At 54.5% G+C, this 24,075-nt stretch overlaps 2 protein-coding genes across 5 annotated transcripts; one reads left to right on the forward strand and one right to left on the reverse strand.

Annotated features, from left to right (window-relative positions):
* Window positions 1-662: 662 nt before the first annotated feature.
* On the forward strand, window positions 663-11,327 carry ARL8A (ADP ribosylation factor like GTPase 8A). 2 transcript variants are annotated; one of them, XM_025384567.1, is made up of 7 exons: window positions 663-950; window positions 6,655-6,735; window positions 7,031-7,104; window positions 8,923-9,016; window positions 9,197-9,264; window positions 9,501-9,571; window positions 10,213-11,327. In XM_025384567.1, exons 1-7 carry the CDS (start codon window positions 828-830, stop codon window positions 10,260-10,262), a joined length of 561 nt encoding a protein of 186 aa, XP_025240352.1. In that variant the 5' UTR covers window positions 663-827; the 3' UTR covers window positions 10,263-11,327. The 2 variants fall into 2 exon arrangements, with proteins under 2 accessions (XP_025240352.1, XP_025240353.1); XM_025384568.1 differs by lacking the exon at window positions 9,197-9,264.
* Window positions 11,143-22,092, reverse strand: GPR37L1 (G protein-coupled receptor 37 like 1). Of its 3 annotated transcripts, none has more exons than XM_025384562.1 (3): window positions 21,575-22,040; window positions 21,304-21,421; window positions 15,220-16,999 (listed from the first exon to the last, which is right to left on the reverse strand). In XM_025384562.1, exons 1-3 carry the CDS (start codon window positions 21,931-21,933, stop codon window positions 16,184-16,186), a joined length of 1,293 nt encoding a protein of 430 aa, XP_025240347.1. In that variant the 5' UTR covers window positions 21,934-22,040; the 3' UTR covers window positions 15,220-16,183. The 3 variants fall into 3 exon arrangements, with proteins under 3 accessions (XP_025240346.1, XP_025240347.1, XP_025240348.1); XM_025384563.1 differs by having other exon boundaries at window positions 21,304-21,660; window positions 21,959-21,972; XM_025384561.1 differs by having other exon boundaries at window positions 11,143-16,999; window positions 21,304-22,092.
* Between the last annotated feature and the right edge of the window lie 1,983 nt (window positions 22,093-24,075).

A 24,075-nucleotide genomic window follows, 5' to 3' on the forward strand; every position in this document is an offset into this window, starting at 1 on the left:
TTCCTCACTGGAAGCCCCCTGGCAGGACTGTATCTGCTTCGGTACCTTGGGGATGCTGGTAAAAATCGGGAGCAACTTCAAGCGTCCGTTTCACTTGGGGCCAGAGGCTTCCTAACAAGTGGTCGGGGTAAATTGTGGTGAACAAAACAAGATGGAGTATGAAAAGGCCCGAATACGGTTGTCCCTCTGCGCTGGGAGCATTTTGAGGGGATGGGACTCTACCCAGGGATGCTCAGAGGCAAGGGTTCAGGAACAAAAAAGCCTCCATTTGCCTCCCTGTCGTAGAGATCTCATCTTCGTGTCCTGGAAAGTGAGTGACACACTCTCCTTCAACCTGGAAAGGCTCCTGCTTAACCGGGACCTCACCCACCTCGAGCCCACCCCCCTTTAAGAAAGGGGGTGCCAGTCAGGGCGCGGCGGTGGGGGACAGGGTCTAAAATAAATTAGACCCCATTTCCTAAGCGCCTCTCGACGCCAACTGCCAGTCAACCCCCGCCCCTGACGCCTGCGGGTTCCCTGCTCACCCCACCTGCGGGTGCGGCCCCTGGTCCCTGGCTCCGGCGAGGGAGGAGCGCGCGCTCGGGTGCGAGCAGGACACGGCCCGGCCGCGCAGGGCGGCGGCGGCGGCGGAGGAGGAGGGCGCTGAAGCCACACCCATCGGCGAGCCGATTCCGGGGCAGCGAGTCGTCGGCCGCCGCGCTCGAGCCTCCGCCCGCACCGAGCCGCGGGACCCGGGCCGTACCGGGGAGGGGCCGCTCCGGGCCGCAGCGCGAGGTCAGCGAGGGGCGGCGGGGACCCGACACCGGGCGGGGCCGGCGGCAGCGACCATGATCGCTTTGTTCAACAAGCTGCTGGACTGGTTCAAGGCCCTATTCTGGAAGGAGGAGATGGAGCTCACGCTGGTCGGGCTTCAGTACTCGGGCAAGACCACCTTCGTCAACGTGATCGCGGTACGAGGGCGTCGGGTGCGGGGTCCCCGGGAGCGGGCCGCGGGTCGGGCCTGTCCCCGCCCGCGCCGCGCCCTGCTGAGCCGGGGTCGCCGCCTGGCATGGCCGGGCACGGCCGGGCGCCGGGCGGGGGAGGAGCTGGCCCCGAGTGCTTGGGGCCTAGTACGGCCCGTGCCGTGGGGGACCGGAGCGGCGCGCGACCCGCTCTCCCACCCGGGCCGGTACTGCACGGCTGGGGGCAAGGGAAGGGGGACTAACAGACAGGGCCGGTGCCACGGGGCAGGCGGCACCGAGGGGCTCTCGAGGCAGGAGGGACCAGCTGCCGGCTGAGACGGGCCCCCTCTGGCCCCCGCGCAAGGGGGCATGACGGAGCGAAAGTGCCCGGGCCTTCCTGTCCCGCGGGTAGAGGGTCACGGGACGGGACGGCCGAGAGGCTTGGGGCGGGGGTCTGAGCAAGCCCAGCCCCACCCAGAGGGCTTAACCCCTCCTTGCCGGAAGAGGAAGCCCCGGCCCTATTGAGGGGGAGGGGAGGTATCCCCCGGGGGTAGAGAACTCAGCTGAGGCCCTTGGCTCAAGCCCAGACTCCTCCCCAACCTCTCTCCGACCCGCAGTGTCTAGCTGGGGGTCCAGGGAGGATGGCATGGTAACCGGAGTTTGGAGACTCCGTCTGGCTCAGAAGTTGCAGGAGGAGGTGCTCCCAACAAGAGAGGATGAGGTGCAGGGGCACTGCCCGCTGGGGCCTTGGGAGAGTGGCTCTAAGGGCTTTGGGTAGTCAACACCGAAGTGGGTGATTGTAAGTCTTTCAGTGCCAGGGGAGTGGTGGGGAAGGAGTTAAAATCTCTCTCAAAAAAAGGGGAAGATGAGCTCCATGGGTGTGAGCTGAGGCTGCAGTAATGGCTGCGGCCTGCCTGTCAGAGCTAGGCTAGACAGGGCTTGTGGGTCGAGGAAGTGTGGGACAGGGACTGGGGTTGTCCAGGGACCTGGCCTCAGTCCCAAAGCTGAGGTTTCCAACAACTGTGAGTTGGCCAGATAGTGACCAAAGATGCTGATGAGATAGGTAAGCAGAGGGATGTGTCCAGCCAGCCTAGGTACCTCCACCTGTCATGTTGTTGCCCTGCCTTGCAGAAGATGGGCCTCCCGGACAGTTCTCAGCATCCCAGAAGGCAGGGGATGTCACTTCATTGGACCTGAGGCATGAAGGCAGATGGAAGGCTCAAGGGGCGGGCACCCTGATTGAACACTGGCTTCCTTTCCCAAACATGCTCTGCAAATGACCTCTGCCCTTCCTCGACCCAGTGTCTCCTGTCTCCTCTCTCCTGTCTCCTGATCTGACAGGGCAAGATCTTCAGGCCAATGCTGCGGTTTTGACACAGTAATTTTCGGAGCTAACGCCCCTGGGCTCTGTCTGCCTAGGCTCTGCCCTTTGGGTCAGAGACCCTCTGGTTAAAGTTGGCATTGACTTAGGCTCTTGGATTCCCAGAGCAGGCACACAACACCTGGACTCTGACCTGATTCTGCAGGCCTAGGTGGCTTGGCTTCTAGACGTTTAGGTGTGAGAAATGCAGCTGGGCCTAGGTATCTCCTCATTCCCCAGGGTGTTACTACAGCTGTGCTCTGGGACAGGGATCTACAGGTACCCAGGTGGGTTCGGTTTCTGGGTCTGCAGTTGAGCCTTTGACAGGAGGGCCCCCTCTAGACCAGCATCGTATCCAGAGAGTTGGAGACTATAGCAGACCAGAAACAGAACCCGAGAGTCCCAAATTCCCATGCCAGGGTCAAGAGTTTCTGTGATGTACAGGAAAAGTCCCCCATCTCCAGCCCACATGGTCCCCTTTTTTATCTTAAATTTGCCACTTCCGCTGCCACATCTAAAAGAGCAGGCAAGCTAAATTCCCTTCTTTAAAGAGGCTTCCCAAGGAAAACCACCCCGTGTGAGCTGCAGTTGGAATTCCAGGGTCCTGGTCACTCCAGCATTTTCAGCTCCTCTGGGGCTACCACACTGGCATTTCTGCCCACCCCGTGTATAATCACAGTTGAGTGTCTTCCAGTAAGAAACGAAGAGTTGGGAGCCCTGGGCTCTGTTCCCGTGCCTACCACTGGATTTCTGAATTACCTTTGCCTGTTCATTTGGCCTCTGTTTGTCTCAGATCTTTTGGCATTGGGTTTTTTCTACTCACCCTATGAGGTCTAGCTGTAAATAGAAATTGAGTTTAGTGTGTCTAGCTGCTCAGCAGGTTAATTTGAGCTGGAAAGAAATTATATACAGTGCTTCTAAGAACCTAAAACATCGGCGGGGTGTGGTGGCTTACGCCTGTAATCCCAGCAATTTGGGAGGCCGAAAACAAACAAAGAACCTAAAACATCCTTTGAGTTCTGAAAAAGTTGTGATGCTAGAAAAGTGGGAGGTGTTTTGCCCTAGGAAACACATTTTCAATAAAAGTGTCAAAGACTGTCCTATGGATTAACTAGTCTTGGAGTGTCCAAGGGGACTTAGGAACAATGGGTGGACATTCTAGGAATGATAGATTTTTTTTTTCTCCTTTTTTTTTTTTTTTTTTTTGAGACAGTCTCACTCTATCGCCCAGGCTGGGAGTACAGTGGTGCAAACTCGGCTCACTGCAACCTCCGCCTCCCAGGCTCAAGCAATTCTCCTGCCTCAGTCTCCCAAGTAGCTGGGATTACAGGCATACACCACCACGCCTGGCTAATTTTTGTATTTTTAGTAGAGATGGGGTTTTGTCATGTTGGCCAGGCTGGTCTCAAACTCCTGACCTCAGGTGATCTGCCCACCTCAGCATCCCAAAGTGCTGGGATTACAGGTATGAGCCACCATGTCCAGCCAGATTTTTAACTCAATATAAACAACTTTCTGATAGTTGGAACTGACCCAAGAGGGGATGGGGCAGAAGGGATTGAAGTCTGAGACAAGAGATTGGGCTGCATGACTTCAGGTTAGTTCCAACCTTAAATAAAGAGCTATGAGACAGGGAGGCATTTGCAGCAAAATTAAGTCATAATCTGATTCCACCTTATCTCCAATTCACAGCTGAACAGGACCTACTGGTGCTGGGGAGCCTGGCTCCTTGAAGGCCCTCCTAGCATCCCTCTCTGCCAAGGTCACATTCTGCCAGGCTGGGCTTCTCATTTACTTGGTAGCCTGTGGATCTTCTAGTTGTCAAAGAGCAGTGATGGTTTTCCATGCTATATAGAAACCATTTCCAAGCACGTTGTGAGTCTTATTTACAGTTCCTAAGAGACCGAAACCCTTCTCCCCAATTTTACATTCAGAAACCCTGAGGTCCAGAGAAGTTCAAGTTTCTTATCCAAGCGCTCCTGGGATGAGAGATAAACAAGAACTGGGCCTCCTTCCTCAGACTCTGTGGATGGGGATGGGGTAGACTGCAGCATGCTGCTGGGGTTTGGGTAATTTCAGCACACTTAATTCTCCCTGCTTAGCCAGAAGAAGCCATTTCCTCTTCCTCAGTGATTCCTACCTTTGGGGCTCTCAGACCTTTTTGATATCTGAGAGGAGTTAGAGACCCTTTCTCCAGAAAAATGTACATACAAACAAAACTTTGCACACACACACACAGATGGTGTACAATTTCAGGGGGTTCAGGGGATCTCTGAAGCCCAACTGTGGGCCTCAGGTTGGAAACCGCTGCTGGACCTTGTCATTGGGTGTCAGTCCTGGGTACTCCGTTCTTACATCATCCTAGGGCCCTGACGAATGGGTGGTTCCTGCAGATAAAAGGGAATCGGGCCGGGCACAGTGGCTCACGCCTATAATCCCAGCACTGTGGGAGGCCGAGGCGGGCAGATCATGAGGTCAGGAGATCGAGACCATCCTAGCCAACATGGTGAAACCCTGTATCTACTAAAAATTAAAAAAAAAAAAAAATTAGCCAGGCGTGGTGGCGCGCGCCTGTAGTTGCAGCTACTCAGGAGGCTGAGGCAGGACTGCCTGAACCCAGGAGGCAGAGGCTATGGTGAGCCGAGATCCGCCACTGCACTCCTGCCTGGGCGAGAGAGTGAGACTCCGTCTCAAAAAAAAAAAAAAAGAGGGGGTGGGGGAGGAATCGAAGCACTCTTATCAGGGGTCTTCATGTGGACTTGGAGGCATGAAATAAGAGCCAATCATCTACATCTTGGCTAATGGTCAGGGCCCCTGATTTCTTCATGTAACCCAAGGCAAATTATTCCTGCCAGCTGGTGGGAGAAAAGGGCATTGGTAAAGGAACAGGGCTTGACTGGGCACTGTGGCTCACCCCTGTAATCCCAGCACTTTGGGAGGCCCAGGTAGGTGGGTCACTTGAGGTCAGGAGTTCAAGACTATCCTGGCCAATGTGGTGAAACCCTGTCTCTACTAAAAATACAAAAATTAGCTGGGTGTAGTGGTACATGCCTGTGGTCTCAGCTACCGGGGAGGCTGAGGCAGGAGACTCACTTGAGCCCAGAAGGCAGAGGCTGCAGTGAGCTGAGATTGCATCATTGCACTCCAGCCTAGGCGATAGAGTGAGACTGTCTCAAAAAAACAAAAAAAGGAACAGGGCTATCACCCTCAGGTTCAAAGTTGAGTGAGCCCCATCTCTTTTTTTTTTTTTCTTGAGCCAGAGTCTTGCTCTATCACCCAGGCTAGAGTGCAATGGCATGATCTCAGCTCACTGCAACCTCTGCCTCCTGGGTTCAAGTGATTTTCCCGCCTCAGCCTCCCAGGTAGCTGGGATTACAGGCACGTGCCACCACGCCCAGCTAATTTTTTTGTATTTTTAGTAGAGACGGGGTTTCACCATGTTGGCCATGCTGGTCTCGAACTCCTGACCTCGTGATCCACTCCCTCAGTCTCCCAAAGTGCTGGGATTACAGGTGTGAGCCACCGCGCCTGGCTGAGCCCCATCTCTTTAGCCCAGGGGATAAGCAGAAGTGTCCTACCCGTGAACATGGAGATATGACCTGAGAGGGAGTTGGGTCTGGCCTTATTTGAAGCTTGCAAGTGGTTTAGAAGAATCCAGAAATCTTAGAGACAATACAGAATGGATTTTGGAAAATGGAATTACAGTCAACCCCCCAGTATTCAGCAAACATTTACTAATGGGGGTCCTCTCCCAGGAAGTGTTCCTTCTAGTGAGGAGACACATACATCAGTAAGCAGACAATATAGAGTGTGGGTTATCCTTCCCAACAACTAGAGTACAGTACAAATAAACCCAACCATGGATAATCCCGAAATTGCTTGGCATGCACTACATTTTCAGGAAGACCCATATACTCTGCCCCAAAAAGTTTGACTTTTTTGGTTGGAAAATGCGTCTGCTTTCTTGAGATCCTCCTTAACTGTTAGAACATGACTTGCCTCAAGTTCTCTTCCTGGGAGGTAATTTCTTCCTCCTCTCCACTGGAGAGAAAGTAGCATCAGTTACTACAGAGAGATGTAGGTTAGACTTGAGGAAGAATTTTCCCCTAGTCTAGGCAGAGAGATTGAGACTGATAAAAGTGGGTCTCTTCACAGGGCATCCCCGAGTGTAGGCGGGACACATAGGTTGGTGATAGCCCATCCTGCCTAAAAGCACGGGACATGCAAGACTACCCCACGGTGGGAAGCCTAGGACGCTCTGGCCTGGCCTCTGCATGGTTCTTGCAGCCTCTTGGTCTGTGGCTAGGACATGTCGATTTTTGCACCGTTTCCCATTCTGAGTCTTCTTTCCAGTCAGGACAGTTCAACGAGGACATGATCCCCACCGTGGGTTTCAACATGCGCAAAATCACCAAAGGGAATGTGACTATCAAGGTGAGGGCTCGGAAGTTAGGGGGTGCAGAGGACTCTGTGTGTGTGTTGGGGAGGGCAATGGAGGCCCCTGGGAGGAGCGAGCTCAAGTGGGGCAGAGGCCAGGGTCCCCCTGCTGAGGAGCTGGGAAAAGACGGTAGAAGACTTCTAAGGTAGACGGAGAGGGGGATGGAGAGGGGGGAGAACTGGAGAGAAAGCCAGGGAGGCAGAGGAGAGTAGGGCAGAGTAGGAGGAGGCATTTGAGACCATTTTGGTGGCCTGCCCACTACTGAGGCTATCTCACCCTCTTCTTGCTCAGCTCTGGGACATTGGGGGACAGCCGCGTTTCCGCAGCATGTGGGAGCGCTACTGCCGAGGAGTGAGCGCCATCGTGTAAGTACACGGGAGGCATCCCCAGACTCCAGCCTTACCTGGCTCCCCTAGCCCTGCTACCTTCGAGGACCTCAGAGGCGCAGGGTTGTATTAGACATAATCCTCAGTTCATGACACAGTGTCGGTCCATGGCCTGCCTTTATTTTGCATGCTGCTCGTTTCTTATTGGATAAATGCCCTGAGCGCTCACTACCCAATCTAAGAAACAGACACCTGTGTGTTCTCTTCATTAACTGTCTCCCTCCCCTCAACCCAAGTCACCACTGTCTTGAATTTTGTGTGATTTAAATGATTCTTTTTTTTTTTTTTTTTTTTTGAGATGGAGTTTTGCTCTTGTTGCCCAGGCTGGAGTGCAATGGCGTGATCTTGGCTCACTGCAACCTCCTGCCTCCCAGGTTCAAGCAATTCTCCTGCCTCAGCCTCCTGAGTAGCTGGGATTACAGGCATACTCCATCACGCCTAGCTAATTTTGTGTTTTTCGTAGAGACGGGGTTTCTCCATGTTGGTTAGGCTGGTCTCGAACTCCTGACCTCAGGTGATCTGCCCATCTCGGCCTCCCAAATTACATGCATGAGCCGCTGCGCCCAGCCCTCTCTTGCTTTTTAAAAATAATGTTTTTTTGGCTGAGCATGGTGCCACACACCTGTAATCCCAGCTACTTGGGAGGCTGAGGCAGGAAGATTGCTTGAGCCCAGGAGTTTAAGGCTAGCCTAGGCAACATAGCAAGATCCTGTCTTTAAAAAAATAAAATAAAATAAATTTTAAACATTGAAAAATGGCAGGGCACAGTGGGAGGCCAAGGCAGGCCGATCACTTGAGATCAGAAGTTCAAAACCAACCTGGGTAACATGGCGCAACCCTATCTCTACAAAAGTACAAAAATTAGCTGAGCCTGGTGGCACGCACCTGTAGTCCCACCTACTCAGACGACTGAGGCGGGAGGATCTCTTGAGTCCGGGAAGCTGAGGCTGCAATGAGCTGTAATTGCACCACTGCACTCCACCCTGGATGACAGAGTGAGACCCTGTCTCAAAAACTAATAGGCCGGGTGCGGTGGCTCACACCTGTAATCCCAGCACTTTGGGAGCCCAAGGCGGGTGGATCACAAGGTCAGGAGATCGAGGCCATCCTGGCTAACATGGTGAAACCCCATCTCTACTGAAAATAGAAAAAATTAGCCATGCGTGGCGGCATGCACCTGTAGTCCCAGCTACTTGGGAGGTTGAGGTAGGAGAATCACTTGAACCTGGCAGGCGGAGGTGGCAGTGAGCTGAGATTGCACCACTGCACTCCAGCTTGGCAACAGAGTGAGACTCCATCTCAAAAATGATATTAATAATAATAATAAAATGTATTACATATATATGCCCAAACAATAGATCGTTTAGAATAAACAATAGGTTGCTTTTTAACCTGATAACAAAAAGTATCTTGCTAAAAGAAATCTTCTAAGGTTTCCTTTGCTTGTTTCACTCTAACCTTATTTAGTCTTTCCATGAAAACATAAGTGGGTCCCTTTGAGAGGGTCTTACAGCTAATTCCAGAGGGCCCATGCTTTTCCACATGAGTAATGGCTTCCCCAGAGTAGCACTTGGAGGCTAATGGCAGGCTCCAGGAGTCCCCGCAGCTGTTCACTCCCATAGACTCAGAAAACATCCGCGGAGCACCTGCCTTGAGCCAGGCCAGGTAGCCCATGGATCCTGAAGTGACCAAGCTGCAACAGATGCTTTGGCCTCCAAGCAGCAGCTCCTTCTCTTCCTTGCACCACCCCAGCCTGTGGTGTCAACATGCTTGTCCCCACCCTGCCCTTTTCCCCAGGTACATGGTGGATGCTGCTGACCAGGAGAAGATTGAGGCCTCTAAGAACGAGCTCCACAACCTACTGGACAAACCTCAGCTGCAGGGCATCCCGGTCAGCAGACCTGTGGGAGCGGGATGGGGAGGGAGCTCGGCTGGGAAGTCACTGGGGGCAGGTAAAAGCCAGGCATAGTAGGGGCGCAGAGAGGAAACGGGACCCAGGAGGCCAGCTCACCGCCCAGACAACCTGGGCACAGCTGCCCTAGACCTCATCCTCACCCTCGCTTCTCCATAGGTCTTAGTCCTGGGTAACAAGCGAGACCTTCCGGGAGCATTGGATGAGAAGGAGCTGATTGAGAAAATGTGAGTTGGGTGGCTCTTTATATTACTTTCTGCTCTCCCAATTCCCCAACCACCAGTCCAACAGCCTAGGCTTGCTGCTGTTCTTAGTATTAGCCACACGGTGGCAGCAGAGCCCACCTTTTCAGGCACCTCACCCTCCCCATTGTAGCCTCTTAAGAAAAAGGCCCTGCTGTCCCCTAGTCCCAGGTCCCCTGGACGTGCGTAGCCTCAGTGGACTCTACTCTGGTTTCCCCCAGGAATCTGTCTGCCATCCAGGACCGAGAGATCTGCTGCTACTCCATCTCCTGCAAAGAAAAGGACAACATTGGTGTGTAGGATTGGGGAAAGGGGAGGAGAGGGGAGAGGCATTTCTGGGTGTTTTAGTGGCTCTCAAAGGTTCTCGCTCCACAACTTTCCTTTAAGTCCAAAGCCCTGTGGCTCTTGGGTAGAAAAGGCAGCCGGGCGGCCCAGATTCTGGGCACTGTCCCAGCTCGTCCCCAAGTGGTTGTATGATCTTGGGGTTGAAATCGATCCCTGCTCTGGGCTTCACCACCTCACTTCTAAGATTCTAGGGCTGGACCCCGTGATTCTCAGGTCCCTGCTGGCTCTGACATGCTGTGGCTCTGTCTCTTTCCCAGCACCTGGATTCCGCTACTACTTGTTCAGGGCCGTGTGGCGCTTGCCAGCTCTGGACTTCTTGTTTGTTTGTTTTTGAGAAAGTGTCTCGGTCTGTCACCCAGGCTGGAGTTCCGTGGAGTGATCATAGCTCACTGCAGCCTCCAACTCCACTCCTGGGTTCAAGCAATCCTCCCACCTGAGCGTCCCACGTAGCTGGGACTCCAGGTGTGCGCCATCCCTCCTGGCACCTCTGGACTTGTGATACCCTTAGGTTTGGTTTCTTAGGCCTCTGCTGCCCCAGCATGGCCAGCACTTGCAGGCCTTATAAGCTGTTCTCTTTTCGCCTCTCAGACATCACCCTACAGTGGCTTATTCAACACTCAAAGTCACGGAGAAGCTGAGACTCCAGCCCTTCTCCCTCAGACCAGGGACCGTCGTCATCTAAACCTGAAGCCGAGCTCCCCGCCCACCCCCGTCGTCCCCCTAAGCCCACCCCTCCTCACTCAGTGTGAGGAGGGCCCTCTGGGGACCCCAGAGTCCTGTTCTGCTGAGGTTTGAACTCCTGTTTTTATTGTAAAATACATTGCCCCCCATTCTGGTCCCCTAACTTCTCACCCTTCCCTGCTGCCTTTGTCCCATCACCCAGCCCTGGCTCCCTCCCAACAACCCTGGGCCACAGCCCCCGCCCCTGGCTTTTCCCCGGCCCACTCCTGCACCTCCCTTTTCAACACTCTCTGTTATCGTCCTGTGTGTACAGTATATATATGTATATATATTTTAATTTTTTAATTTAAGCAAAGACTAAAATCAACCATTTGATGCTGCAGGGCATCCCTTTCAGGACCTGGGAGGGGGCAGAGTCTGGAGAAAAGGAGGGAGACGCAGGTGGACTTGGGGCAAGTTCAGATCAGGAGAGGTGGAGACTGGCACCTGCGGCAGGTACCAGCCTGGGCACTGGTGGCCGCCCCCCTGTCCCGTGTGTTTCCACCGCCCAGTCTGGCTTGTCCTGGCAGTGCTTGAACCCCACAGGCTAGCAAGGGCCTCCGGGGGCCCCTCCCCTCGGTCCCCAGCCTGGGTAGAGCCACCAGGTACGACCAGGTACCAGAAACCACCAGGTGCACGGGGCAGAAAGCCAGCATCCATGCCCCAGCAGCCCCCTCCTGCCTGCTCCTGGCTCCCAGCTCCCGCCCCTCCCCAGGGCCCCCACCTCCACGGCCCACTTCATTTTCTGTTCTCATTTTGCAGAGTTGCACAAGGAGAGAACTCAGCATGGGGGGTTGGTTCTTTGGGTTCTGTTTGTTTATTTGTTTAATTTAATGATTTGTAAAGTGATGTTCCTCTTCCTTTTTTACACTTTTCAGCTCATATTTAACCTCTGTTTGGAAAATGATTCTTGTAACTGTACATTTTTTTGCCTCCTAATAACAATGACAACAACAAAAATAAATGACCAGTTTTGTGTTGGGGGGGTGTATGGTGCCGGTTACTTCTCCGCAGTTGGCATGGGTTGCCTGACAGGCCCACAGGGCCACCAGCACACCCCTGCACACTGGGCACCAACAGAGCCACGGAGCGCGAGCACGTGCCCGCCCGGGGAGCACAATGGCGCTGCACAAAACGGCCTCCCACACGTGCGTCCAGGCTCTTGCGCCACCTCCTTCTCATTCTCTTTTCAGACTTTCATGTAGCCAGCTTTGAGCCAGCAGCTGCCACGTGGGGCTGCAAAGCTCTGTTGAGGGAACTGCCCAGGGCTGGGTAGAGGTGGCAAGGGACAGGGCTGGGTGCTGTTTTGTGTGCGAACTGAGCTGCGCTCTCCTTAGGCCCAGTTCAGGCCTCAGCCCCTCTTTCCCAGGCCCTGGATCTCACCGGCAGCCAAGGTTGAGCCAGAACCAGCACCCTGTCCCTCTGGCCCCCAGTTCCTACCCCAGAACCAGTTAACTGTGCTCCAGGGGTAGGGCTGGGCCCACAGAGCCTGGGCGAGTGTCACCGCCTTTGCTGCCTCTCAGTTAGTGCCAATGCTATGGGTTTCCTGGTAGGAGGCCTGCCCTCGCTCCTCTGCCTGATTCTAGTCGGCCCCCCCCGCCCACCACCTCACCGTTCACCGTCAGACTGGTCCTCCCTCGGCACTGCTCACAGCTGCTGCCTCAGAGCCTGGTGGCCCTGCCTGCTCAAATCCGAGGCCATCTTGACCCAGTTTCACAGTAAGCCCCACCTCCTCCCGCTCCACCTCCCTCGGCCTCTCCTTCACCCTGGAAAATGGAGCAGGCCCCTGCAGAACACCCCAGCCCTTCTCACCCCTCCCACTGCAGGAAAAAGGAGCCAAATTGTCCTGTAGTCCTGGGAGTGGGGATCTTGACTCCTCATCCTGGGCCCCCCAGCCCCTCACCTTCATTGGTGCCCAGAGCTTCCTCCTGGAGGCAGTCATCAGACCTGTCAGAGCAGTGCCCTGCCTGGAGAGGCAGTTCCCCACTGCTGGAGAGTTGGAGGAAAGAATGTGGATGGAATTTGGCATCCGAAGCTAAGTGATTCTAGGGTACTTCCCAACTCCTAAGGAAAATGGGACATGTCCTCCTGGCTAAGGAGGTTGAAGGGGGGCCAGGGCTCTGTCCCCTGCCCTCTCCTGGCTGCAAGCTTGTCTGGGTTTGCCCTGGGCCTGGGATCCTGGGAGAGGACCAGCAATCTCACTCATCTGGGGCTGTTTCCAGGCCGAGGTGCCTTTCTAGATCCTGTGATCCTCAGTGAGGACTGAGGTTTGAGATAAGACACCTGGTTACCAGGAAGCAAGCGAGCATCCTCCTTCCAGAGTGCCGGCATGCAGCAGGTACTAATAAGACTTGAAGAATTTGTTCAAGGGCCGGGTGCAGTGGTTCATACCTGTAATCCCAGCACTTTGGGAGCCCAAGGTAGGAGAATCACTTGAGTCCGGGAGTTTGAGACCAGCCTGGACAAAATAGTGAGACCCTATCTCTACAAGTAATCAAAAATTAGCCAGGCGTGGTAGTGCACACCTGCAGTCCCAGCTACTCAGGAAGCTGAGGCAGGAGAATTGTGTGAGCCCAGGAAACAGAGGCTGCAATGAGCTATGATCACACCACAGCACTCAGCTTGAGTGGCAGAGTGAGCTCCTGTTTCAAAAAATAAGTGTTCAGCCAGGCATGATGGTACACACCTGTAGTCCCAGCTACTCAGGAGGCTGAGGCAGGAAGACTGCTTGAGCCCAGGAGTTCAAAGCCAGCCTGGGCAACATAGTAAGACCCCTCCAACTCTTAAAAAAAAAAAAAACACACACACACACAACCTATTAAAGGTGAACAGGGAACAGACCATGAGTATAGGTAATTTGTCACGTTTGGGGCCCTTTGATGCCAAAACCTGGATGCATTTAAGAATCCCCTGGCCAAGCTTGCTCCATCACACTGGAGAATTGAATTCCCAAAGGGGAGGAAGGAATAAAAGGTTTGGGGCACTATGCAAAGTGCTTTATGTATCTTGTCTCATTAAATGGCCATACTCCTCTGTGAAGGACAGATTATTCCCATTTTGCAGATGAGGAAGCTGAGACTGGGTTTAAGTAATTGCACTCAGGTTCCAGGATAAGTGATGAGAAGGTGACTCCCAAGTGGAGCAGGGAGACGCAGTGGATTTCAGGCTCCCCTCATCCCCGTAACCTGGCATCAGGATCTGAGGGCTGGTCTGAAGTCTGCCCTTGGGTGAGCAAGCATGTCAGTGGCATCTCAGAGCATCCCAGCTCAAGTCCACCGCCCACCATGTGCCAACCCCCACCGCAAGCCTAGGACCCCTAAGCAACAAACCCTACATTGTTCCCCCAGCTGGCCCAGGCTGCGGGGACAGTGGCTCTTTCCCAAGACTGCTGGCCTGCTGACTGATTCTGCAAGCCATTCACGTTGGCAGGCCTGGGAGGTGGCAGTGGCAGAGCCTTGGAGCCACGATCTCTCCCCCTTCATCTCTGAGTCGACCAACCAGCAGGAGGGAGAGGCGGAGGGCACCCTTTGTGGAGGAGGACTCCTAAACAGGATGTTGAGGGGTCTGCCTCCCCTGCCCTGGACTTCACCTCAGTTCACCCGGCCCCTTCCTGCATCCCTTAGGAAGCTGGTGGTGCCTCCAGGCCTGGCGGGGGGTGGAGAAGGAGTTGGGGAAATGGGGAGGAAATGGTCCCTAGGAGCTTCAGCGTGACAGGCCTGCCTTTGGTCCCCTCTCCAACCTGCTCCCCCAGCCATCTGAAGTTTCTACAGACAGAGCTGAGGGCTTCAGTCACCGTGGCAACAGGTCTGCTGAGAAACGGGTGGGTGTCACTCCCCAGCACAAAGGGTGTGCGCATGGCGGCGCCATCACCTAGCAACGGCCTCCCTCTCTCTTGGCGGCATCACCCGCCCTGGGGGTGGGTGCCAGGGAGAGAGAACAAGGCCGTTAAGATCCCCAGGAGAGGGGGAGGGAAGCCTGGGTACAGGGCAGGCTGAGGCCAAGGAGTGTGGGTGGGTGGACAGAGGAGAATGGAGCCCCGGGTGCTCGGAACCCCTGCCTCTGCCCGTCCCTGGGCCCCCGGGACCCTTCCTGAGGCCCCGTGTGGAAGTTCTAGGTAGGCCTGGTGGGCAGAAGTCTGGCGGGACCCAGGACAGAGCTTCAGACAGGGGCGGCGGTTCTGAGGAAAGCTGAGCTCCCAGGCAGGGAGTGATTGGTAGCCTGGCTGAGGCATCACTTCTGTTTGATGCTGTGCCAGCTTCCCAGGGACCCACAAGGCTAATGGTGCCCTCTGGAAGGGCCCAGAGGTGGGGCTGGGGGAAGTGGGACTTCAAGGGCAAGACCCCACAGGAGGAGCTGCATGAAGCGTCTGCCGGGGGCAGTGGGAGCTCTGGCGGGAAGGGTGGTGCAGTGGGGGCTGGGCGGGGGCAGGCCGGGGCAGGCAGCTGGGCCGTCTACAGGCAAAACAGTCCATTCTAAGAAACTGAACAAGAGCAGCTCTCAGAGTGACAAAGGTTGGGAAGTCCTGGGGCTCACAGAGGAAAGAGCACTGGCCTCCCTCCAAGGGGGGCTTTGTGGAGAGAGGGCATAGCAGAGACGAGGGCTCCAGGAGAGAGATTTTCCAGGCTTTTGACTTCCCAAGGAGCATGGGGTTTAGACCAGGATGAGGACTTAGGTCCCCCGGCTCCCCGAGCCCTCCATCCTCTCTGTCCCTCAAAAGCCATAAAACCCTTGGAGTCCCCAGAGCCACAGGGCTGTTCTGAACATCAGCCACAGGCCAGGCCAGGTCAGCAGAAATACCCCTAGGCATTGCCAGGCCAGGAAGGCCCAGGTGCATCTGGGCCCTGCCAGAATGTGGCACAAGAAAGTGGATGGGTGTAGGGGTAGTTCTACCTAGTTTATTGTTTCTCAGGAAGGGCCTCCTATGGGAAAGCACCTAACAGGGAGATTGGGATAGGGCAACCAGGGGATCCCAAAGAAAGGAGGAGGAAGGAGAGAGAAATCCTCTGGAAGAAAAGAAGGCACCAGTAGGAGGAGGCATCCAGGGCTGGGACAGATCCGGTCCAGAGAAGAGTGTATTGAGGCCGGGCGCGGCAGCTCACACCTATAATCCCAGCATTTTGGGAGGCCAAGGTAAGCAGATCACTTGAGGTCAGGAGTTCAACGCCAGCCTGGCCAACATGATGAAACCCCATCTCTTCTACAAATACAAATATCAGCCGGGTGTGGTGGTGCACACCTGTAATCCCAGCTACTCAGGAGGCTGAGGCAGGAGAATAGCTTGAACCCAGGAGGCAGAGGTTGCAGAGAGCTGACATCAGGCCACTGTACTCCAGCCTGGGCAACAGAGCAAGATTCTGTCTCAAAAAAAAAAGAAAAGAAAAGAAAAAGAAGAGTGTGGTGAGCCACATTGAGCTGGAGCCCCCAAGGAGCCCCCATTCCAAGATGGAGCCCCAGGTTGGGGGTTGGAAGATGATGCCTGGGAAGGGCACAACTAAAGTATGGTCAGGTTACAAGGCAGAGAGCAAGAAGAGAGACTGCAACCAAGGGAGGGCAGGCAAAGTTCTGGCTCCCAGCTGCTGGGACGCAGAGTTTCTGGGCAGTTCTAAGGACCTAGAAGCATCACCACCCACCAGTGGAAAGGACAGGGTTGGAAGGCCCCACAAGGGACAGGAAAGGCCCTGCGTGGGGAGGGGGCTTTGACATTCCCAAACCTTGACAAGAGGAACCAAGTCCATCTCTAGACAGCAAGACAGGCAGCAAAGCAAGACCTATGGGGAAAGAACAGCAGACACCGGCGGGGGTGGCGGCCCCTCCCTCCCTCCCCACCCCTGCTGGAGCCTCAGCAAGGTGTGCCCAGGGGCAGGAGCGGGGGTGACTCCCTGGGCTTGTGGAAGTAGATGGAAGAGGACACCTCGGTCTTGAGCTTGTTGTCCGAGCCACTGGCGGCCGAGGCCTCCGAAGCCCCGCCGCACTCCTCACAGCAGCAGCAGCAGCAGCAGTCCAGGAAGGCCCGGCCCAGCGGCCTGCAGATGCATAGGAGCAGCACCGGGGTGATGGCGCCCTTGAAGAAGGCAGAGAACTGGTTGATGAGGCCCAGGAGGTCCAGGGTCTGGCGGGTCAGCTCGGTGGAGAGGTAGGCCACCACAATGTTGCAGACGTTCTCTGGGAGGGTGCAGAAGGCGTAGACCACGGTCAGGCCCACCACGGTGCTGTTGAGCTGGCTCTCACACTGCTCGTGCTTGCTGGCCCTGCACTCCGACTTCCTCCCCGGAGGGCCTCGCACCCGCCACGTCACCAGCTGGCAGGTGACCGTGAAGAGGATGGGCAGGCAGAAGTAGCAGCCAAAGTACCACCACATGCGGGCGTTCTGGTAGGTCATCACCAGTGAGTACAGGGACTCGGGCAGGCTGGCTGAGGGTTTCATGATGCACGAGTCCAGGGTGCCCATGGTGGGGGCAGGCTCCTGTGCCAGCTGCCACAGCAGGAGCTCGGGCACGGCCAGCGTCATGGAGCCCACCCAGATGACAGCCAGCTTGGCCAGGATAGATTGGCACCGCTCGATGGGCCTCACCTTGGGCAGGGTGCTGGTGGCCACGTGGAAGCGGTCAATGCCCAGGGCACAGAGGCTGAAAGTCGTGACTCCCAGAGAGGAGACCTGTGGGCAGGATGTGAGGGAAGAGAGACGCACTTGGTCAAAACCTATGGGGACAAGGAAGGACGCCTGGCTTCTGGCTCAGTTAGACAATGAATGGAGTGATAAGCATAGAAATTATAATAATGGGCCTGGCGCGGTGGCTTACACCTATAATCCCAGCACTTTGAGAGGTCGAGGCAGGCAGATCACTCGAGCCCAGGAGTTCGAGGCCAGCCTGGGCAACATGATGGAACCCAGTCTCTACTAAAAATACAAAAATTAGCCCGTCGTGGTGAGGCACACCTGTGGTCCCAACTACTCGGGAGGCTGAGGTTAGGAGGATGGTTTGAGCCTAGAAGGCTGAGGCTGCAGTGAGCCAAGATCACATCACTGCATTCAGCCTAGGTGACAGAGCGAAACCCTGTGGAAAGAAGGAAGGAAGGAAGGAAGGAAGGAAGGAAGGAAGGAAGGAAGGAAGGAAGGAAGGAAGGAAAGAAGGAAGGAAGGAAGGGGGGAGGGAGGGAGGGAAGGAAAGAAGGGAGAGAGGGAGGGAGGGAAGGAAGGGAGGAAGGAAGGAAGGAAGGAAGGAAGGAAGGAAGGAAGGAAGGAAGGAAGGAAGGAAATGAATTATAATAATAGTAACAACTCCATTTAATAAGCTTTTCCTATGGGTCAGGAACTTTACATATCATATTCCCAATCAACCACCTTACAGCGGAAAAAGCTCAGGCTCAGGCAGGAAGAGTGACTTGCCCAGGACTACACTGCTGATGAATGGTGGGGCTGAGGTTTACACACACACCTGACTCCTTCCCCCTTGTTCTTTGCCTCTCAGGCTGGGGGATGAATGGCCTGGCTCCCACAGACCCTGTTGCTCTCTGACAGACTTTGGAAAATCATCTCCAAGGAAGAACCAAGATGAAGACATAGAAGTTCTGGATCTTTGCAGGTCCTTCCACTGCCCACACCCCATTATGTGCACGCATGGGATGAATGGTCTTGGGGAACATGGCTTATGTGTGCATGCGCGCGCGCGCACACACACACACACACACACACACAGAGTCCTGCTCCTGGCCCTGTCCGGAGAAGCCCAGGGCCTGGCTGTGTGGGGAAGTGGCCCCCCTCTGAGCAGCCTGTGCCCACCATGCCCACACACTATTCATCAAGCGCATGGAAAACCACCCCGTGAGCCAAGAGGAAGCAGCCTGAGCAGCAGGGGAGGAGAGTGCCAAAGAGCAGGAAGGAAGAGGGGACCCTCCCGCACCGTCAGATGCTGCTCGGCCACACTCAGAGATTGTGCTCAGATCCCCCTCCTGTCCAAATTCTTCTCTCTTCTGGATGGGGAACACAATCCCCAGCTTTTAGCACGGTCACCAAGTGTCCTTTGTGAGAACCCCAACCCCATCTCTTGGCAGGGGAGCCCAGGCCTGTGGAGGCACAGCCTTTAAGCTTGGGTAGAAACGCCGCCATTCTCTCTCTCTTTTTTTTTTTTTTTTTTGAGAGTCTCACTCTGTTGCCAGGCTGGAATGCAGCGGCACAATCTTGGCTCACTGCAACCTCCGCCTCCTGGGTTCAAGTGATTCTCCTGCCTCAGCCTCCCGAGTAGCTGGGATTACAGGCGTATGCCACCACGCCCAGCTAATTTTTATGCTTTTAGTAGAGACGGGGTTTCACCATGTTGGCCAGGATGGTCTCGATCTCCTGACCTCATGATCCACCCACCTCGGCCTCCCAAAGTGCTGGGATTACAGGCGTGAGCCACCGTGCCCGGCCCTGTCCTTCTATTTTACATCTCAAAAATATCTCAAGTTTTATTCCAAGCTGCCTTTTCCTGCTCCTTCCTCAGCGTCATCCTGAGATCCTCCCTATAAAAGGGTGTTGCCAGGCGCAGTGGCTTGCGCCTGTAATTCCGGTACTTTGGGAGACCAAGGCAGGTAGATTGCTTGAGCTCAGCAGTTGGAGACCAGCCTGGGCAACATGGTGAAACCTTGTCTCTACCAAAACTACAAAAATTAGCCATGCATGGTACTGCCCGCCTGTGGTACCAGCTACTCGGGAGGCTGAGGTGGGAGGACTGTTTGAACCTGGGAGGCGGAGGTTGCAATGAGCTGAGATTACACCACAGCATTCCACCCTGGGTGACAGAATGAGACTCCGTCTCAAATAAAGAAAAAGAGTGTTGTGGGTGACAGAGTGAGACTCTGTCTCAAAAAAAGAGAAAAAGGGTGTTGTCTCCCTCCACCCGTCCCACCACCCAGCCTAGAAGGAGGACTCTCTATCAGCCTGTGGATCATCTCTATCCTCCAGGAGGTGTGGAGGGGCTGGCCCAGGAGGACATTACATATGTCAGGACCCACAGTCAGGGAGGGCCAGGTGTTCATTTACCTACCAGCCACATGCAAGCAAGAGGTCATATGTGTCTGCCCTTTTCCCCTTCTCCTCTATACCATGCCCAAATAAAAACCACCATTTATTGATTTTAATTCTAAGCACTGTATAGACATCACCCATTTAATCCCTTAAGAATTCACCCAGATAGCTATTAGTATTATTATCCCCAATTTACCAATGAAGAAATGGAGATTTAGGCAGTTAAAGTAATTTACCAAATCACACAGAGGGTGATGGGAAAAGCCCAGTTTCTAATCTAGTCTGCTCAATTTCAGAGTCCTGTGTCTAAGCACGCCCAGCTCACATGGGTTGTGAGCACGAGATGATAACTAAGATGCAAAGGCTCTCTCCAGTTGCAGGGTCTTCTTTTTTTTTTTTTTGAGACGGAATCTCACTCTGTCACCCAGGCTGTGCAATCTCGGCTCACTGCAACCTCTGCCTGCCAGGTTCAAGCGATTCTCCTGCCTCAGTCTCCCAAGTAGCTGGGACTACAGGCGTGTGCCACCACACCCGGCTAATTTTTTATTTTTAGTAGAGACAGGATTTCACCATGTTGGCCAGGCTGGTCTTGGACTCCTGACCTCAAGCAATCCGCCTGCCTCAGCCTCCCAAAGTGCTGGGATTACAGGCGTGAGCCACTGCGCCCAGCACAGGGTCTTCTTTCAGGGTGGAGTACCTTTGGACCACTGTTAGTCAGTCTCCCTGGGTTGGAAGGACAGGAAAGGACTGTACCCACTGCTGAGACCCAGGGAGTCTGTCCAACTATGACATCATCATTGTTACATGGTGAGGTGGGGACAGACCTTGGAATAGGACCTGTGTCCGTGTGCCTGATCCTGAGCCCTTCTCCGGCCAGGCAAGTCTCCCTTGTCATGCAGCATCATTCACGAAGGAACAGCAGCTTCACAGGGAGGCCACAGTCACTCCATTACACTCCATGCAGCCCAAATTTGAAAGACTGCTTATTTTGTCTCATAAAGAGAGGGTGGCCTTGCTGTGTTTTGCATAAATGCACACATCAGTATATTTCTTTAGTGTTTTAAGTTGTCTCTCTATGCTCTACATACCCTTTGACACCCGTGGACTTATCGTAGACATTCCCAGAAGTGAGGGCATAGTGGTATACTTTAGAAGTGTAGAACAGGCCAGCTGGAAGTACCATCTGGTCTACCCACCCTGGTTGGGAGACTTGGTCTCCCAACCTGCCCAGTGACGCCCAGTGACACCCAGTATGTCAGTGGTAGAGCTGAGACTAGAGCCCCCCATTAGCTCCAGTGCCCAGAACCAGGTATTCCCTTTCAGAGAGGATCTAGGAAGTTGCTGGTGGAGACGACAATGGTGACAATGGTAACAATGAGAATCCCAGCAGGGAGGGAAGAATAGAGCAGTCTTTTGCTTCCGGTGCTTGTATTCTTGTGGAGTGGAGGCTGACTTGATCCAGACGGGTGTGAAGGAAACTGGGCTCTCCCTTCAGGCACTCCTTCAGGAGGCAGGAGACGGTGAAGGGAGCTGTGGGAGCAGGACAGCCGCAGAGGGTACAGAGGGAAGAAGAAGAACCGCAAGAAAGGACAGAGGGATATTGGGTGGGACAGGGGAGAAGGGCTGAGGAAGGGAGAGGGGAGCTTAGGGTCTGGAGAAAGTGGGAGAGACCTGCCTTGAGGTTGCTCCTGAAGCAGGAGATCAGGCTGGGGCTGGAACCCAGGGACCCCACACACCCGCCTGTCCCCCTGGCCTGCCTGCTTCTCTTGAGAGCAACCAGAAACCAATACCGTATTTGTCTCCTTCTCCACGGTAGAGGAGAAGCAAGCCAGAGCTCCAAGACTCAGGTTTTGCACACCCACAAATTCCACTTCCAAGGACCTGATGGAGACTTTGAACCCCTTCCCTGGATTGCAGCCTCCCAACTGAACTCAGACAGAACACACACTCACCTCCATGAAGGGCACAGCCCGACAAGAAACGTCACCCAGTAGCCTCTGCTTGGTGATCTCATTGAAGATGACAATAGGGAGGCAGAAAAAGAGGACCAGAAAATCCCAGAGGGCCAGGCTGGCAAGGATAGAGTTCCAGGCGCTCTTCAGGTAGTAGCTGTGCCACACGATGCACATGACCGACAGGTTGCCCACGATGCCCACCGCAAACACCACCAGCGCCAGGAGCATGATGGCATAGGCACTGTAGGAGCTCTCGGTCACCGGATACAGGGGGTTCTGGATCTGCAGCCTCTGCCCCGGTGCCCCCGTCAGATTACCCCTCAGCTCCTGCCTGCTGCCTGGGGTGCCCCCATCCTTGTCAGGATTAGGGCTGGTGGCCACCAAGGGCTTGGTGGGCTGCCGTCCAGCAGGGTGAATGGGCCGGGGGTACTCCGACCACTCCTCAGGCACATACTGCTGCACTCCCTTGGCCTCCTCATCCTCGGTGCCCCTCTTGGATCGGTTCTGCTGCTCCTGGGTCTCGGCTCTGTGCCTTCCCAGGTGCAGGGGGGCACCCCCAGAGACCCTGCTTAGCCCCACAGCCAAAATCACAGCAAGAGAGACAGCCAGGGGCCACAGCCACCGCATGGCTGAATGAGCAGGAGGCAGCCACCCCGGGAAGAGCAGGTGAGTGCAGGGGCCCAAGAGCTGGGCTCCAGAGAGGCAGCTGGCCGGCTGGATCCGCCTCCAGTCAGGCGTCTGGCATCACACTCGCCTGCCCTCCCTCCCAGCCTCCGGCCATGGGCTGGGCAGGGCCCTCTGCTGGACACACAGCACTGTTTCCTGCCCTCACACGTCTCGTCCTCCACGACGCCGCTTCTCAGGCCCTACAGCACATCAGGCTGTGGGACCCTAAGAGGGCACCTGCTTCAGGCCCCTGAGAGTAGGAAGGAAATGTGGCCTGCCTAGGGTGACACAGGGAGGTGGGGCAGAATGGGAACTGGGGTGCAGGTCTCCTGATTCTAAGGCAGCTCCTCCATTCAAAACTGAGCAATAACCATCACTGTCACTTGTGGAACACTTCCTAGGTCCTAGCACTCAGCTGGTTTCTCAATTAACCCGCAATTAATCTCAGATCACAAATCTGAGGTTTGTAGAGGTCAGTCACTTGCCACATAGTTGATAAAAGGCAGAGCAAGGCCCGTAACCCAGATCTGATTCCAGAGATTTCTAATTTTTTTCTTTTTTTTGGTCACCCAGGCTGGAGTGCAATGGTGCAATCTCAGCTCACTGCAGCCTCTGCCTCCTGGGTTCAAGTGATTTTCCTGCCTCAGCCTCCTGAGTAACTGGGATTACAGGTGCCCGCCACCATACCTGGCTAATTTTTGTATTTTTAGTAGAGACAGGGTTTCATCCTGTTGGCCAGGCTGGTCTCAAACTCCTGACCTCAGGTGATCCACCTGCCTCGGCCTCCCAAAGTGTTGGGATTACAGATGTGAGCCACTGCACCCAGTCTAAAACACCATATTCTGAGCCAGACACAAGATGCATGGACATTTGCAATAACACGTCTTTACTGACTACATGTTGTGTTCAAGACACTCAGAATACAAAAATGTAAAGGATCTCTGCCACCAATGAGCTTTCAGTCCAGAGAAGGAAGTACATGTGTAAGTAAAGTCAGTGTGATAGATGCTATGAAAGGCAAGGGTCATGACGTTGAGGGAACCCAAGAAAATCTGGGGGGATCTGGAAGGCCTCCCAAGTGAGGTGACATTTGAATGGATCCCAAGAAATGGCTGTGAGCTTGCCTGACAGACTATGGGAAGGAAGGGTGCTCCAGGCAGAAGACACAGCACACACAAAGGCTGGGTGATGTGAAAGCAGGTGATGTTCCCGCAAGACAGCAAATCTGTCAAGGGGACTGGAGTGCAAGGGAGGTGAGGAGAGATCATGGGCCCTTGGGACAAAGAGCCTGGAGATATCAGCAGAGGAGGAACTGGACTGTAAAGGACTTTGTATGCCAAGCCAAGGAGTATAGATTTTATCCCATAAGCCATGGAGAATATCACAGGTTGTTAAGCAGACAATGACTCAACTAAGTTATTCTAGAGGGGTCCCTGATGGGCAGCTGGGGTCCTAGCAGTCTGGAACAGGAGGATGCAGAGACCGGGGGACCTGTTGGGAAGCAGTGGGTGATGGAGAGAAACCCAGAGTCAAGGAAAACCAGCAGCTTTGAGGGGCTTTGGCTGTGCATGGGAGGGAGAGGTTGAGGCATAGTTCAAGCATGGAGTGGATAGTGAATCTACCCACCCACATTAGGGAGGCACAGTTCTGAGGACAGACCACACGATGCCCAGGAGAATTCACTGGAGAACTAACTGGAAGACCTGCCCCAGAGTGAGTCAGATCATTCCCTCCTCCCAACACCCATGGCATTAGGCTGCTGTCATTGAAACCTACCACCTTCACCAGCCCAGCCAACATGGTGAAACCCCATCACTACTAAAAATATAAAAATTGGACAGGCATGGTGGTGCACACCTGTAATCCCAGCTACTCGGGAGGCTAGGGCATCAGAATCACTTGAACCCAGGAGGCAGAGGTTGCAGTGATCTGAGATTGTGCCATTGCACTCCAGCCTGGGCAACAGAGCAAGACTCTGTCTCAAAAAAAAAAAAAAAAAAAAAAAAAAAAACGCCGGACACAGTGGCTCACGCCTGTAATCCCAGCACTTTGGGAGGCTGAGGTGGGCAGATCACAAGGTAAGGAGTTCAAGACCAGCCTGAC

The sequence above is a fragment of the Theropithecus gelada genome, chromosome 1, assembly GCF_003255815.1.
Source record: "Theropithecus gelada isolate Dixy chromosome 1, Tgel_1.0, whole genome shotgun sequence".
Lineage (NCBI taxonomy): Eukaryota > Metazoa > Chordata > Mammalia > Primates > Cercopithecidae > Theropithecus > Theropithecus gelada.

Coding starts and splice junctions, on each gene's coding strand:
- ARL8A (XM_025384567.1), top strand. CDS start 828: ATGATCGCTTTGTTCAACAAGCTGCTGGACTGGTTCAAGGCCCTATTC. Junction 9,265..9,500: donor AAGGAGCTGATTGAGAAAAT/GTGAGTTGGGTG, acceptor GGTTTCCCCCAG/GAATCTGTCTGCCATCCAGG. Junction 9,572..10,212: donor CAAAGAAAAGGACAACATTG/GTGTGTAGGATT, acceptor TTCGCCTCTCAG/ACATCACCCTACAGTGGCTT.
- GPR37L1 (XM_025384561.1), bottom strand. CDS start 21,933: ATGCGGTGGCTGTGGCCCCTGGCTGTCTCTCTTGCTGTGATTTTGGCT. Junction 17,000..21,303: donor GGGCTGTGCCCTTCATGGAG/GTGAGTGTGTGT, acceptor TCCTGCCCACAG/GTCTCCTCTCTGGGAGTCAC.